This window comes from Esox lucius, chromosome 7 (assembly GCF_011004845.1).
Source record: "Esox lucius isolate fEsoLuc1 chromosome 7, fEsoLuc1.pri, whole genome shotgun sequence".
Lineage (NCBI taxonomy): Eukaryota > Metazoa > Chordata > Actinopteri > Esociformes > Esocidae > Esox > Esox lucius.
Genome location: NC_047575.1, coordinates 19,476,901 through 19,492,475, shown reverse-complemented (window position 1 = coordinate 19,492,475; position 15,575 = coordinate 19,476,901). Strand labels below are relative to the sequence as shown.

The 15,575-nt window shown below is 44.7% G+C and overlaps 1 protein-coding gene across 1 annotated transcript in view; it reads left to right on the top strand.

Moving 5' to 3' along the window:
- Nucleotides 1–7,957, top strand: part of nectin3b (nectin cell adhesion molecule 3b) — a 37,926-nt gene extending 29,969 nt beyond the window's left edge. Inside the window, exons 4-7 of the mRNA XM_020047985.2 lie at nucleotides 2,329–2,628; nucleotides 2,789–2,906; nucleotides 2,995–3,146; nucleotides 5,423–7,957. Of these exons, the coding sequence (XP_019903544.1) occupies nucleotides 2,329–2,628; nucleotides 2,789–2,906; nucleotides 2,995–3,146; nucleotides 5,423–6,108 (1,256 nt within the window). The 3' untranslated portion in view covers nucleotides 6,109–7,957. The remainder of the gene's footprint in view (nucleotides 1–2,328; nucleotides 2,629–2,788; nucleotides 2,907–2,994; nucleotides 3,147–5,422) is intronic.
- The last annotated feature ends 7,618 nt before the right edge of the window (nucleotides 7,958–15,575 follow it).

The following is a 15,575-nucleotide window of genomic DNA, read 5'->3' as shown; positions in this document are numbered from 1 at the left end:
TTGATTGTGTGCGTGCGTGTGAAGGGGTTGATAGTGTGCGTGCGTGTGAAGGGGTTGATAGTGTGCGTGCGTGTGAAGGGGTTGATAGTGTGCGTGCGTGTGAAGGGGTTGATAGTGTGCGTGCGTGTGAAGGGGTTGATAGTGTGCGTGCGTGTGAAGGGGTTGATAGTGTGCGTGCGTGTGAAGGGGTTGATAGTGTGCGTGCGTGTGAAGGGGTTGATTGTGTGCGTGCGTGTGAAGGGGTTGATAGTGTGCGTGCGTGTGAAGGGGTTGATAGTGTGCGTGCGTGTGAAGGGGTTGATAGTGTGCGTGCGTGTGAAGGGGTTGATAGTGTGCGTGCGTGTGAAGGGGTTGATAGTGTGCGTGCGTGTGAATGGGAATGGGTTGATAGTGTGCGTGTATGTTTCTGAAATGGTATAATGATGTGTCTTAGAAAAGTGCCTTGAATTAATAATGTATAACTATATTATGAGGGAGACATCCTTCTCACGTCACTGGGCCAGAGGGACAGTTGTAGGAGGGGAGAGGAAGAGCAGGAGGAGGGGAGAGGAAGAGCAGGAGGAGGGGAGAGGAAGAGCAGGAGGAGGGGAGAGGAAGAGCAGGAGGAGGGGAGAGGAAGAGCAGGAGGAGGGGAGAGGAAGAGCAGGAGGAGGGAAGGGCAAAGGTTAGGTGATGATGGGGCCCTGCTGTGATGTAAACAGAATGACACATGATGAAAATGGCCTTGCAGTTAGGTAAAACAGTATGACAGGATGATGTGGCCTTGCAGTTAGGTAAAACAGTATGACAGTGGGTGATGTGGCCTTGCAGTTAGGTAAAACAGTATGACAGTTGATTATGGGGCCTTGCAGTAAGGTAAAACAGTATGACAGTGGATGATGTGGCCTTGCAGTTAGGTAAAACAGTATGACAGTGGATTATGGGGCCTTGCAGTTAGGTAAAACATTATGACAGTGGATTATGGGGCCTTGCAGTTAGGTAAAACAGTATGACAGTGGGTGATGTGGCCTTACAGTTAGGTAAAACAGTATGACAGTGGATGATGTGGCCTTGCAGTTAGGTAAAACAGTATGACAGGATGATGTGGCCTTGCAGTTAGGTAAAACAGTATGACAGTGGGTGATGTGGCCTTACAGTTAGGTAAAACAGTATGACAGTGGATGATGTGGCCTTGCAGTTAGGTAAAACAGTATGACAGTGGGTGATGTGGCCTTGCAGTTAGGTAAAACAGTATGACAGTTGATTATGGGGCCTTGCAGTAAGGTAAAACAGTATGACAGTGGATGATGTGGCCTTGCAGTTAGGTAAAACAGTATGACAGTGGATTATGGGGCCTTGCAGTTAGGTAAAACATTATGACAGTGGATGATGGGGCCTTGCAGTTAGGTAAAACTGTATGACAGTGGATTATGGGGCCTTGCAGTTAGGTAAAACAGTATGACAGTGGATTATGGGGCCTTGCAGTTAGGTAAAACAGTATGACAGTGGATGATGTGGCCTTGCAGTTAGGTAAAACAGTATGACTGTAGATTATGGGGCCTTGCAGTTAGATAAAACAGTATGACAGTTGATTATGGGGCCTTGCAGTAAGGTAAAACAGTATGACAGTGGATGATGTGGCCTTGCAGTTAGGTAAAACAGTATGACAGTGGATTATGGGGCCTTGCAGTTAGGTAAAACAGTATGACAGTGGATGATGTGGCCTTGCAGTTAGGTAAAACAGTATGACAGTGGATTATGGGGCCTTGCAGTTAGGTAAAACAGTATGACAGTGGATGATGTGGCCTTGCAGTTAGGTAAAACAGTATGACAGTGGATGATGTGGCCTGGCAGTAAGGTAAAACAGTATGACAGTATAAAAGTTGATGAGTAGTTGGGTACATTTAAGAGGCTGAAGGAATGGGAACAAGGAATTGCTGGATAGGAACATGCTTCTATAATTGGAGTGAGAGGAATGTACTGTGTGTGCGCACGTCTGTGCCCCAGAATTTTAAAGAGTGCCCCAGAGAGTGGGGAACAGGGGTCAGGGTTAGATGGATTTATTATTCCAGGCCATGGCACACCCTGTTTGAAAGGTTAAAGTCCCTGAGCTGCTGCTACGTAGTAGGACAGGAGAGACGAGGGAGATGGAAAGAGGCGGGAACAAGACCTTGGTGAATGAATGCCTGGAATGGGGGGGGGGGGGGGGGGGGGGGGGTGTTGGTTGGCACCTCTCCCAGAGCGTCCTCAGAAACAGGGCTACTTCCCTACAGGGTAGTGGAACTGTGACTAAACACTCATCCCGTTTCCTCATCCCGTCTCCTCCCTGTCTGTCCTCCTCTCTCTCAGTGGAGCCCAAGGTGTACGTGTCGGCCGGGTCGATGGCTCTAATCGACGAGGGCAATGAAACCGTAGTGGCCACCTGCATCGCTGAGCGGGCCCGCCCCCCCGCTGAGGTCTCCTGGGAGACGGACCTGTTTGGCCAATCGGAGGTGACGCTGCAGGAAGAGGCCAACGGCACCACCAGCACCCAGGTGCGCTACCTGTGGCAGCCCACTCGTCACGTCCAGGGCCACACGCTGACCTGCGTGGTGCGCCACCCCGCCCTGAACACCCAGTTCAGGATCCCCTACCAGCTCAACGTGCAGTGTGAGTCTGTCGGTCTCCTGCACACGGCCGTATCCTGTTCATTCCCTCCCGGAGGAGTCGTGTTTCATTCAGTTGGAATCATTCGTTCTACCAGAGGTTTTGGGTGGGCCGGGGCGATATGGGCCGGGCCAGTCATGTGTGTTTCCTCTGTTGTGCGCAGACGCCCCAGACATCACGGTGCTCGGCTACGACGGGGACTGGTACGTCGGCCGGGAGAACGTCCAGCTGACCTGCAAAGCCAATGCCAACCCGCCGGCCCGCCACTTCAAATGGATCAGGTTTGTGGGCTTGTCCGCCGCTCGCCGCTTCTCCGCATGTACGGATGGGAGGTTATGTCTGACTGTGTCCTTGGCGTCATCATCCCAGGCTCGACCGGGACATGCCGGAGGGGGTGGACGATGTCAACAACACGCTGCTGTTTCTGAGGCCCCTGCAGCGGAATGACTCTGGTGTCTACAGGTGTGAGGTCGCCAACGACATCAGCCTACGCTTTAAGGACCTGCGCGTCCGCGTTAATGGTGAGCGGGAGAAACCCTGACCACTGTGCACACAGCTGTTCCACGTGCCGGCTCCCTGGACCTCCGAGGGAGGCGTTTAAACGGATCCTTGCTGGGAAGCTTTCAGCATCCACTTAATAACGTAGAGATGAGGCCGGAGTGTCCTGCGCTGCTAAAGACGTGGCGTCCTGCTTTTTATGTTGTTCTTACAGTAGATTTGAAACCGCTCAGACAACACACGTTTTATTGCATTCCATAATTCCATAGCCCAGCTTGTCGGGCTTTGAATGAGAGTATTAGTGCAGATTATTTCTGGTACTCCAGTGTAAGAGTTTTAATTTGGGCCTGATTAGTTGTGATTAGGTATCCAGATGTTCAGCCAGAGAAAGAGGGAGAGCTGCCTGGTTATCTGGAAATCCCATCTGTCCGTTCGTCTCCAACACCTTTTCTCAGTCCACTCATTCACCCCTCTGTCTTTCCCTGGCTGTTTGCCAGGCCATCCCCTCCCCTGTTTTCCACCCATCAACCTCTCAGCTCTTCCTAAATGAAGCTTTGTCTACTGTACTCTCTCACTTGCTCTCCCTCTCTTTTACTCTGTCTCTCTGTTGTCTCTCTGAACTCTCTTTGTGTTCTGTCTCTTTCTCTTTCTTATGCTCTCTCTATCTATCTGTGTCTCTCTCTGTCTCTCTCTGTCTCTCTCTGTCTCTCTCTGTCTCTCTCTGTGTCTCTCTGTCTCTCTCTGTGTCTCTCTCTGTCTCTCTCTCTCGCTCTCTCTCTCTCGCTGTCTCTCTCTCTGTCAGGCGGTGAAAGGCAGAAGCCTGCAGCCTTGACTGAGAGATGATCATGTCCCAGATTCATAAAACATTCAGCAGCTCTTTTCAACTCTTCTTCATTATTTATTTAACCTTTTTGCTTTTCCCTCTGAGAGGAGATCTGTGGTTTTGTACTGTGTGTGTGTGTTCTCTGTGCGTGCCTCTGGCTGTGTGCGTGTGCGTGGGTGCGCGTGCGTGCGCCCACACGTTTATGCAGCGTCTCTGCATGGTTTCGCATAATTAATCTGATTCAAGTGATATGGTGGGGTCCATGACGTCATCCGGTTTGACTTCATCCGGTTTGACTTCATCCGGTTTGACGTCAGGGTCTGATGTCTCTACAGGCGTCTGACCTGTAACTGGGAACTAGGACCAGAGTGGCCAGTTATCTACCTGTCGGAACAACAACACTTTCACACAGGCAACAGACACATCAGTCAGTCCTAGCCCAATCACAACCTCAACGGGGAAATCCTGACTCGGCACGAGGGGACAGAAATCCTCCAGATGGAATGAGGAGAGCAGATTGAGCAGAAGACGTGACATCATGTCCCTTCTGTGATGCTAAGCTGTTGATTGTGGTTTGTCTGGCCTCGTGAACATAATAAGCATCGTGTGAAGATTTGGATTAGCCATTAACACATGGTCATATACCGGGAGGACCCACAACCGTGGTTCAAACTCTCTGACTGGCTGACTTGTGAAGAAGCGTTGGTCTGGATTGCCCATGTCTTTACCTTCCCTGTACCTGTCACTGTCTACTCAGTAGTCATCCCCTCAATTAGTCCTGACTCTCTACACCCCAGTAGTCATCCCCTCCATTGGTCCTTACTTTCTACACCCCAGTAGTCATCCCCTCCATTGGTTCTGACTGTCTACACCTCAGTAGTCATCCCCTCTGATAGTTCCACCTCTGATCATGTGACTGGCCATCAACCGTAGATCTGTGCCATCTGGAATGTCTTCTCTTCCTTCTTGCATAGATGTTCCAGGTCAGGACAATTATGTAGAGCCTCCATGACTGGCTGACTGCTGACTGTGTGTCTCTCATGCAGTGCCTCCAGTTGTCAAGTAGGGATTATGAACATCTCATGCCACTTCATATAAGCCAGTCAGCATTGACTTTTAATTGGTGAGGGTTTTAAAAGAAGTGTTTTGTAGAAGACTTACTGTAGTTCTTGTTCAGCCCTTTCTGGATCCTGGACTAGTAACATCAACATTCCTCAGCCTTTCCTATGTTTTCCAGACCTAACAACCACATACTGTGTTCCGACAACATCAAGTCGACGCAGACCTGAAGCTGTTATCAGCTTGTCGTTTTAGATGTAGAAATGTTGATAGTTTTTTCATGTCAACCTATCCCCTTTCAGTAATATGCTGATGTAGTTGGCATTGACATTCTCTACTTTTCTGTCTGTCTGTACATCCCTCCCTCCCTGACCCCTCTACCCGCCCCCCTCTCCTCCCTCCGCTTCCCTCCATTAGATCCTCCCACCACCTCCATGCCTTCCACCTCCCCTGCTCCTGTTTTAACGGGTTCTGCCTCCTCCTCCACCTCTGTGGGAGACAAGCGACGGGTCCACTTCACCTCCCCCACCCTTGCTGCCCTGCCGCCTGACAACCACCTTGGCACCATCGTGGGTGGGGCTGTGGGAGGAGCCATGTTCCTCCTGCTGCTGCTGGTGCTGGGCGGGGTCTGTTACCTACGACAACGGCAGACTTTCCGCGGGGACTACTACACTAAGCAGTACATAGGGCCTTCGGACATGCAGAAGGCTCCACCCCCACAGCCCCGTCTTCACTCCCCGAAGCCTGCCAACGCCGTCTACGTGGACAAGGACCGCGAAGAATGGGGCGACCGCGAGCGCAACCACGAGCGAGACCGCGAGCGCCTCCACATGCATCAGACGCCGCCGGCGGTCGTCAGCAACCACAGAGAGCCGGGTGGCCGCACGAGGGCGCTGAGGAACGGCGATCACCTCGGTCACGAACACCTGCACGGCTACCCCAGCCCCCACCAGACGGGCCGCGCCAGATACACCGCCCCGTCACGCCCCCTCAGTAACGGCTCCCCCTACCTGTCGGATGACTGCTACGAGAGCGGCGCTGAGGGGGACTACGTTTCCCATACGGACGGCTCAGTGATCTCACGCCGGGAGTGGTACGTCTGAGGCCGTAGGAGCGCTGCGCTGACAGCAGACTGCTGGGAACGGGGAGGAGACCACAGTGCACCAATCACCAGAGGAATCGAGAACGTTCTGCCACTCTGTCCGTCTTCCCCTGACGCTGTCGTCAGTCTGGACATGTGGATCCCTCTCTTTTTTTCCAACACTGTTTGTCATTTGGTAACAGGGTGCTGGTTCTCGTGGAAGATGTGTGGAGGCCCCGTCACTCTGTGGCCCTGCTTTCCTTCTGCACTAGAGGACAACTTTGTGTTAACTGGTTAATGTAGGGTTGGGTCACCGCTCACTGCGTGCACACACACTCTGCTAGGCCTGCCTTCTGGTATTGTTTTGATTGCAAGCATGCAAAGAAGGCCCTCCTGCGCTATTTCAGTTCACAATTCTTGAAATTAAGTCAAATACTTTTAAGAGAATCCGATGAATTTCTTTTACTTCTTGTAGAGTTTGATATTTCTAATAACCTGTCTAGTATCCACTTTCTGTTAAGCGTTTTGAAGAAAATACATTTGTTTTGTACACAAGGGGAAATGGATAGGCAGATTTCTGGCACACAGGGAATTATTTGTTGCAGTAAGTTGATAGCATGAATACACATCAAATTTGAATGTTATGTCCTTTTCTTCGTATCTGTGTGGAAGTGTATTATTGGTGCCATTGCCAACTTATTAGTGTTGTCAGATAGCATTAGATGTCACTAGTGTTGTCAGATAGCATTGTATGCTGTCATTGCAGCAAGATGTCATTGGTAGAACTATGTCTGCAATGTTCTGTGTTGGTGTGGAAACACTAGCAGTAATGATAACTAACTAGGTAAAACAAAGTATTCCTTGTGTATCACATTTTCATACGGAGATTTGGAAAAATATGAGACTAGAGCTCCCTGTTCCCAGATGTGGGAATGGATGTACGATATGTTCAGGAGCCCCATGCGTTCTGTATGAGCACCGTCTCGTCTATTTATTTGTGCTTTTCTATTTGTTGTTATGTGAAATATATCTGAAATGCCCATAGTAACAGCATACTGTTTATAGGGCCTTTCCATTTGGAAAGCCATCTGGTAAAGGTGAATGGGGCATAATAGTTCTACTTGAGTTTTGTTATTTCATCTGTGATACTGTGAAGTAAATAGAGAATGATCATGTTCTCTGTTGTCTAGTGAGAAGTCCTCTCTCACTGTTCTGGGTTCAGTTATGAAACGGTGCCTTATCCCAGAAGAGCAGTAAAGTGACTAGTGAAGTCATTAAAAAAGACAGTATGATAACATTGTTATTCTTGCTGACAGAAGTGCAAGGTCTCTTAGGTTCACTGAATGATGAGTTTTTTTTTTCTTCCCTATATTGTGATTCTCTTTGTCACATCCTGTTCTCTGTCTCATGTTTTTTTAGCCAAGAAGTTTGACAGTAGCATTTTCTTTGCTCACACCTTGAATGACATTTGCAGCGTCGTGGTTGCAAAACACCTGAACAAAGCTATCCTGAGCTAAAATATGATATTATCGTACGGTGCAGTTCCTACATTGTTTTTCATTTTTTCAAGGGATTACCAGATTTTAGGTTTTCTTTGTACAAAGTCTAAACATGAGGAGTAGATTACCCCATCACCTCACCAAGGTCTAACTTCAATCGCATTTGACTTTTCTCCTCTCAAGCATTGTCATGTCGTGTTCATCTCATGCTTGTTTTGTACGTAGGGGATGAACTAATGTATCTTTAAAAAAAAAATGTTTTAATGCAAGAGAAAATAAAAATCACATGCTGTATCATCAATGACAACATGCATTGTTTTGGAAATCTTTTTTGAGATTCTTTGTTTTAAATAAAGCACCTTTTTTCTGTGAGTTGCTTATCCTGACTGATCTGAGCTCTTACACGAAGCCCCTCCGCCAGCTACTGCATTCCCAAAAGGATAATTCTCCTCTCTGTGCACTTCAAGGTGACATCATCGTTAGCTCCCTCACTGTACAGCGGGAGCTGTGTTGAATCCGTGTGCACATGTAGAGTGAGCAAGCTCCCGCTCGTCTCAATCACGCCCCTGCCGCTATCACAAGCCGGTATTTCAATGTGATTCAATTAGAATCTCCAGCAGATTTTTGACAAAGTCAGTGGAGATCAAGACTCTGTAGTCCCTGCTTCCCTTGTCCTCTCCCGTCTGGCAGAATTGCACCCCCCCCCCCCCCCCCCCAGCCAGCTTGCCTCCTTTGTGATTCCCCCAGTGTCTATTCCAGTGTTTCACAGCTGGTGAAATCAAACGCTTAGTGTTTATGTCTGCCCCCTCTTCGGGCCATTGACTCTGTCCCCATGGCAACCGTCTCGTCTGAAGCTGGGCTCCCTCAGGGCTCCACCCCCTGTACCTGTGGCTGGGGGGGGGGGTTAACGGTTCTGAGGAATAAGGCTAAATGAGAGAATTGGCCATCAGACCTGAAATGTACCGTTATAATAAGCTGCCTGTTGCATTGAGGGGGCTCTGAGATATCAGGTCATTTGTGACCTTGGTATTGTGTGGAGTGTCATTTCGACAAAGCATTTCCAGAAACACTTCCATTCTACTCTGCTCTTCTTTCAGTAGAATGTCTTCAAGGTCTCATTCACCTTGGACTGTAACAGGCCTTATTTTATTGGTCTGCCTGGGCTGTTGATTTAACACCCTCTTCAGCTGTAATGATTTTTAGTCTTATGTTTGAATTACGTAGAAGCCACATTAAAGAAAATCTATTAATTGATTTGTCTTATCACCTTCACCAGATATAAGGAGATTCTAGTGATATTTTAAAAAGTCACCCCACACAGCAGTTTGCAGAGTAGCCCGTAATCTAAATGAGTTTTAAAACATTTAATTCAGTAATTCGTGTTAACATAAAAATGGAGGTTGACAAACGTTACTGCGCTGCCAACGGCTGTCGTATGTGAAAGCTGGGCTGCCTCCAGGCGTAAGCAACATAAGTGGTTACTTAGGGCCCCTGATTGTTTGGGAGTCCCCAACTGATAGGGGAAAGGGGGCCCCGACTGACATTTTGCTTAAGGCAGCCAAAGGGCTAGAGACAGCACTATGCAGTATTAGTAACCATCTCAGCAACCATGTGTCCCTTGACCATGCTGTTAACCCCTCCCACCTTCAACTAGGCCTCAATGTCAACGAGGTGTGTTCAGTCACCTCTGGGGCCTTGGTTCACCCTGACCTAGCCTGAGTTAACAGTAGGTTGTGGTTGTAAACATCTGCTTTCTTCTGGCTTTTGAAGGGTATTTGAGATGCATCTGTCTTTCAGCATTTCTAGGTCTCTGCATCCAGTATGACAAGGACTACAATTCTATTATATAAAACAGTTAAATGCAGGCATAGACACAATTGTCATCCACAAGGTAACCTGACTTCAGAAGTGGATGAAAGCTCTCACTGCCAACATCCTGAAGGATCCAGTTAATACTGTCCTGAGACCAGTGGATCAAGAGACTTAAGACTCTGAGAGTAAATTAACCTTCTGCTTGGGTCTTGTTTTGTCAATTAATCTAAGTGAAGAGGTGTTGTTCGAGTATGGACTGGACTAGCAGGACACAGGATTATTGTGATCCGCCAACGTCACACTTGTCTCCGGCGCCACCACACCGGTCAGTTCAGGTTCAAAGCTGTATCTCTGTCAGACGAGCTTTGGCCGAAGTGGGCAGAGAGAACCAAGTCTTAAGGTCATTGTGCTTGAGTCATCATCTGTTGTCATGGTTATCAAGGAGACGTTTCTATGCCCTTCTAGGACCATCAGACTAATACAGCCTCTTCTTTTCCTCACGCTGTCTCGGTCAAGAAGAGCCTCATGCTCCTCGCTGCTTCTCAGTGAAGTGTGATCTCAATATGTGAGGTGTGACGGAGGAGGTGGGAGGAGGGTGAGTGGGAGGAGGAGGGGGGGTGAGTGGGAGGAGGGATGAGGTGGGAGGAGGGGGGAGGAGGGATGGGTGTACACAGAGGTCAGCCCAAGTTTGCACACTAGTTGTACATGGTAATTGAGTTTTTTTGTTTGCTTGTGAGTAGTTTCTATAGCACAAGCAAAGGAAATGGACTTGGCTGTTCCATGGAGTCTTTGTCCTTATTTGCCTTAAGACATTTCTGGTTAGCTAACCACATACAGACATCTTGATAGTTGGACTTACCGTTCATCCCTAAGGAATGTAATTGTTTTAGGACCTATGTAGGTCTGAAAAAATATTCATTTAAAATGATTTGCCTTTACTGCATTTTGTTTTTGTAACAAGAGACCTTTAGAAACGTGCTGGTGACTCAGAGTAAATTTGTGATCCCTGGACTGTTGTGTTTCAGAATGTCATTTATTTGTTTGTAGCTCAAACAGTTGGGGGGCTATATGGACGTCTATTCAGGTCAAACATTGCATTCAACAAGCCCCATGCAATGCAATTAATTAAATCCTTAAAGGGCTTATCCAACCAAAAGCACACATTACTATAATAACATTTAAAAAAAGATTTACAGAAGTAACTGTGGTTGGCTTTCTAGCTTGTTTATGTAAAAGAAAGACTTGGTTCAGCCAAACCATGTGAAACAATGTTGGTTTGGTCCCTCAAGCTTGAACATTTCAAAAGATTCTGTTTTCATGGGTTCATTAATACTAATTATGCAAATTGATTGTATCACATTAATATAGTCATAGCTGACACATTTGACTTAAATTGGGATATCCTAAACATCTGAAACAAAGTAGTTTTTTCATAAAGATATTGTTAGTGAATTAATTATGCAAGTTACGTTAAATTATATAGTCATGGTTGATACCCATTTAGGAGTTTTAAGTGGGATAGCAATTTAGTTTAATCTCTTTCTTGAATGATCCAAGAAAGAGATTAAACAAAATTGGCTTACTAAAAACAAAACGGTGCTAATTCATATAATCATTGTTAATCAACAGTTTTAGTTGGGTTGGGATAGCCTAAACATATAAAACAAAGTTTGATTGATCTCTCTAGCAAGAACGGTTCAGGAGGTATTGTTAATTGTCAAATTACGTTAATTAACATAGTTATAGTTAATACATGTTTAGAGCATTTAAGGGATTTGAAACAAAGCTGATTTGGTCCATGATATGCTGTTTTAGGGATAACTCATGCTAAATATGCAAATTAATAAGGCTAATTAGTATAGTCATAGTAGTAGAATTTTACATTGTGACAGCTGACATGTCAAACAAAGTTGGTTTGGTCTCTCTAGCTTGAACGGTCCAAGAGATAACATTTGACCGGTTAATTTACATAAATGAAAAAAGACATTTGGGATAGCCTAAACATGTGAAACAAAGTTAGTTTGATTTCTCTACCTGAAGTAAATAAAGATACAGATAGCTAGAAAACCTATCTACACAATAATACCAAAGTCAGTATCAACATGTGAAGTGGTTATATTGTTGTAAAATCACAACCAACTGCTTCTACCTAAAGTCAGGTTGAAAAGGTCCAAGCGATGCTGCATGTCTGCTAGTAGTAAGACTCAGCAAGAGATGCAACACCTGCTTTGTGTCATGATAGTTGGAAGAGTCATCTGACAGTAAAATGTGTTCTTTAAGGACCTTTTTGTGATATGTATACATATTTATTTGATGAAGTAGATGGATGGATGTGCTCTTGACAATTATGCTCACGCCATTTACTGGCTGATTTTGTTTTGAATGTGGTTTGAAATGTAATAGTATGTTGTCTCCATCTACATTGATCAGGATATGCAGCTATGACGGGTTATTGCATGTTCTCCTGATTTAACAGATGGACCACTTAGAATTTTCATGTAGTTAGTGTCTAAAATATGCCCATTACCAGCCTTTTACATATCTATTTATAACCCAATGACATCCTGCAGGCGTGACACTTGACTTTCTCTAAGCTCTGTTGGATTTCTGTATTGGTGATGCGTCTTTCATTTGACATCTTAGTCATTTAGCAGACAGTCTTATCCAGGGGGTCTAACTGAGCTTTCCGTGCCACTAACTACAGCGACCACAAAATCAGGCCTATGTCTGACCGGCCTCGTGCAGATTGTTTACGCCCTTAGGTTGTATGGTTCAATTAGGTTTAATGAATCTCTGATAATCATTATCACAGAGAATCTTCTCTCTGGGCTGCCAACAGGGAGGGGAATGAGCGTGATGTGATCTGATGAACAGAGAGGTGGCCTGGCCACTCACAACATTCACAGGAGCTGTGTGGGAGACTACTACAGATCTACTAGAGATATGTAGAATATGAAGATGGAGGAAGGCTTAGGTTTACAGTGAATGAGGCCCAATGAGTATGGAAAGCTGTAGGAAACAGTCTAAAACAGTAGGGCTTTAAGAGGAGCAGCATGGAGCCCTTAAATACCCTGTTCATGTAGTTTATTGCTGGGAGACGGACACAACAACCAGCTTCATTGTCTCTCTTTCCCTCACTCTCCTATTCTCTTTCTTAATCTCTGTCTCTCTATCTCGCTCTCTCATACACACATATACACACATAAACACATATAGCCTCTTAAACATATACTTTATGTGATTCACACTCACTTCCCTGTAACGTGGTATTGTCTGTTGTTTTATATTGTCCATCTATGCTGTTTCCTATCATCCATCTATTCTGTTTTATATCATCCATCTATGCTGTTTCATATCATCCATCTGTTCTGTTTCATATCATCCATCTTTTCTGTCTGTTCTGTTTTATATCATCCATCTGTTCTGTTTTATATCATCCATCTGTTCTGTTTTATATCATCCATCTGTTCTGTTTTATATCATCCATCTGTTCTGTTTTATATCATCCATCTGTTCTGTTTTATATCATCCATCTGTTCTGTTTTATATCATCCATCTGTTCTGTGTTATATCATCCATCTGTTCTGTGTTATATCATCCATCTGTTCTGTTTCATATCATCCATCTGTTCTGTTTCATATCATCCATCTGTTCTGTTTTATATCATCCATCTGTTCTGTTTCATATCCTCCCTCCATTCTGTCTGTCCTGTTTCATGTCATTCATCTCTTCTCTTATGTTTCATATCATCAGTCTGTTCTGTTTCATATCATACATCCATTCTCTCCTGTTTCATGTCATCCATCTGTTCTCTTATTTCATACCATCAGTCTGTTCTGTTCCATATAATCTGTCTTTTCTGTTTCATATAATCTGTCTGTTCTGTTTCATATCATCAGTCTGTTCTGTTTCATATCATCAGTCTGTTCTGTTTCATATCATCAGTCTGTTCTGTTGTTTCATATCATCAGTCTGTTCTGTTGTTTCATATCATCAGTCTGTTTTCTGTTGTTTCATATCATCAGTCTGTTTTCTGTTGTTTCATATCATCAGTCTGTTTTCTGTTGTTTCATATCATCAGTCTGTTCTGTTTCATATCATCAGTCTGTTCTGTTGTTTTATATCATCAGTCTGTTCTGTTGTTTCATATCATCAGTCTGTTTTCTGTTCTAGACCGGTCTCAGCATCTGTTTTCTGTTATTTCATATCATCAGTCTGTTTTCTGTTCTAGACCAGTCTCAGCATCTGTTTTCTGTTGTTTCATATCATCAGTCTGTTTTCTGTTGTTTCATATCATCAGTCTGTTCTGTTTCATATCATCAGTCTGTTCTGTTGTTTCATATCATCAGTCTGTTTTCTGTTCTAGACCAGTCTCAGCATCTGTTTTCTGTTGTTTCATATCATCAGTCTGTTTTCTGTTGTTTCATATCATCAGTCTGTTCTGTTTCATATCATCAGTCTGTTCTGTTGTTTCATATCATCAGTCTGTTTTCTGTTCTAGACCAGTCTCAGCATCTGTTTTCTGTTGTTTCATATCATCAGTCTGTTTTCTGTTCTAGACCAGTCCCAGGAAGAGAGATCCAACTCTGTTGCCGTGGCAGGAGCAGTGATGGGGGCAGTCCTTGCCCTTTTCCTCATAGCCGTCTTCACCATCGTCATCCTCACAGCACGGAAGACCTCTCCCCCAGCGTACACAGACAAAGTGTGAGTTGTTGTTCAATTCGTCATTAATTAATTCATTAGTAACCATATAGTCAACTGTTGTGTTGTGTGACTGTTTCATATCAGCATGTAGCCTAAAAAGTATTTCCTGAACATGTACTGCCTTTTGAGTGACTCCACTGCAGTGTACCATAAAATGGAGTCTGGTGCAGGAAGTTAGAGAGGTGGGGCTACAAGGTTGAGGGGTGACCTGTGATTGCAGTCTTGGCAGGAGTCCCCTGTCTTGTTTCGCTGAGTATGTTTTTATGCCTAGACCTGCACTCATGTTAACATTGAAGCAAGGAGAAAGAAGGAACTTTTAGCGTAAATCATTTATATGAGTTTGGTCACTCCCTTCCCAAGAGGACTGTGAGTGACACCTGACTGCATGTTCAGTTTATCGGTCGTGTACTGTAGCCATGATGTACAGTACTGAAGTCCATTCACTTCTGGATAGTATAACCACCATAGGTAGGTAAAGAAAGAGCATTAGCAGAAACAGAAGAGCTCAATATGATAAAAATAGAACACTGCAAGAAGGCACTCAACATTTACATCATACGCCAGGAAAGTGGATTCTAGTGATGCCTCAGAGGATGTGGCTAATATCATAATTCTTTACTCATATCAGTGTATCCTTCTCTCCTCCTCTGGGGATGTGGTTTTATGACCTACACGCAAACAGTAAGTCACAGACAAACACAAAACATTGTGTTTTTCAAGACATGCACACAGACAGGCTTACAGACAAACACAAAACATTGTGTTACATGACAGACACACACAAACAGATCGACAAATAAAAAACATTAAGTCTTGAAATGATGGCACCCTTGTTTTCATTACTTTGTGCAGCCTCCCCTTCCAAGGATGACAGCTCTGAGCCTTTTTCTTATACCTTAATGGAATTAGAGAACACATTGTTAGGGATCTTAGACAGGTCCTCCATACTGTACCTTACCAGATCCTTAAAATGCTTCAGGCTTTTTCTTTTTACACCAGAAATCGGTAGACTGAATTGGCCATTGCAAAATGTGGTTTTTGTGGTTAAATTCTTTGAGGATTTCAATGTGTGCTTGGGATAATTGTCTTGCTGGAAGATCCACTTGCAACCGTGTTTTTGGCAAAACATGTCCTGGTAGAGTTCATAATAGATCCTCACTTTAACAAGTGCAATGACTTGGTGACACAAGATGCAACCAAGTTCACTAACTCTCCAACTGAGGTTTTAGGACTCTTTTTTTACCCCATGAACCATTTTCCTCAATCTGTTGAGGGCAGGTTTTACTTGTGTCATCTCTGCCAGGCAGGTTTAACACTGTTTAAATGTTACGTCCAAGTTTTTGCCCTAATATTGATAATAGACATGTACATTTCTTTTGCTATTTCTTTCTACCAACTATCTGATTCATGAAAGTCAACAACTATTCTTCTTTTTACTTTATTTTTTACTTTTTTCCTTGGTGATTGAAGAATA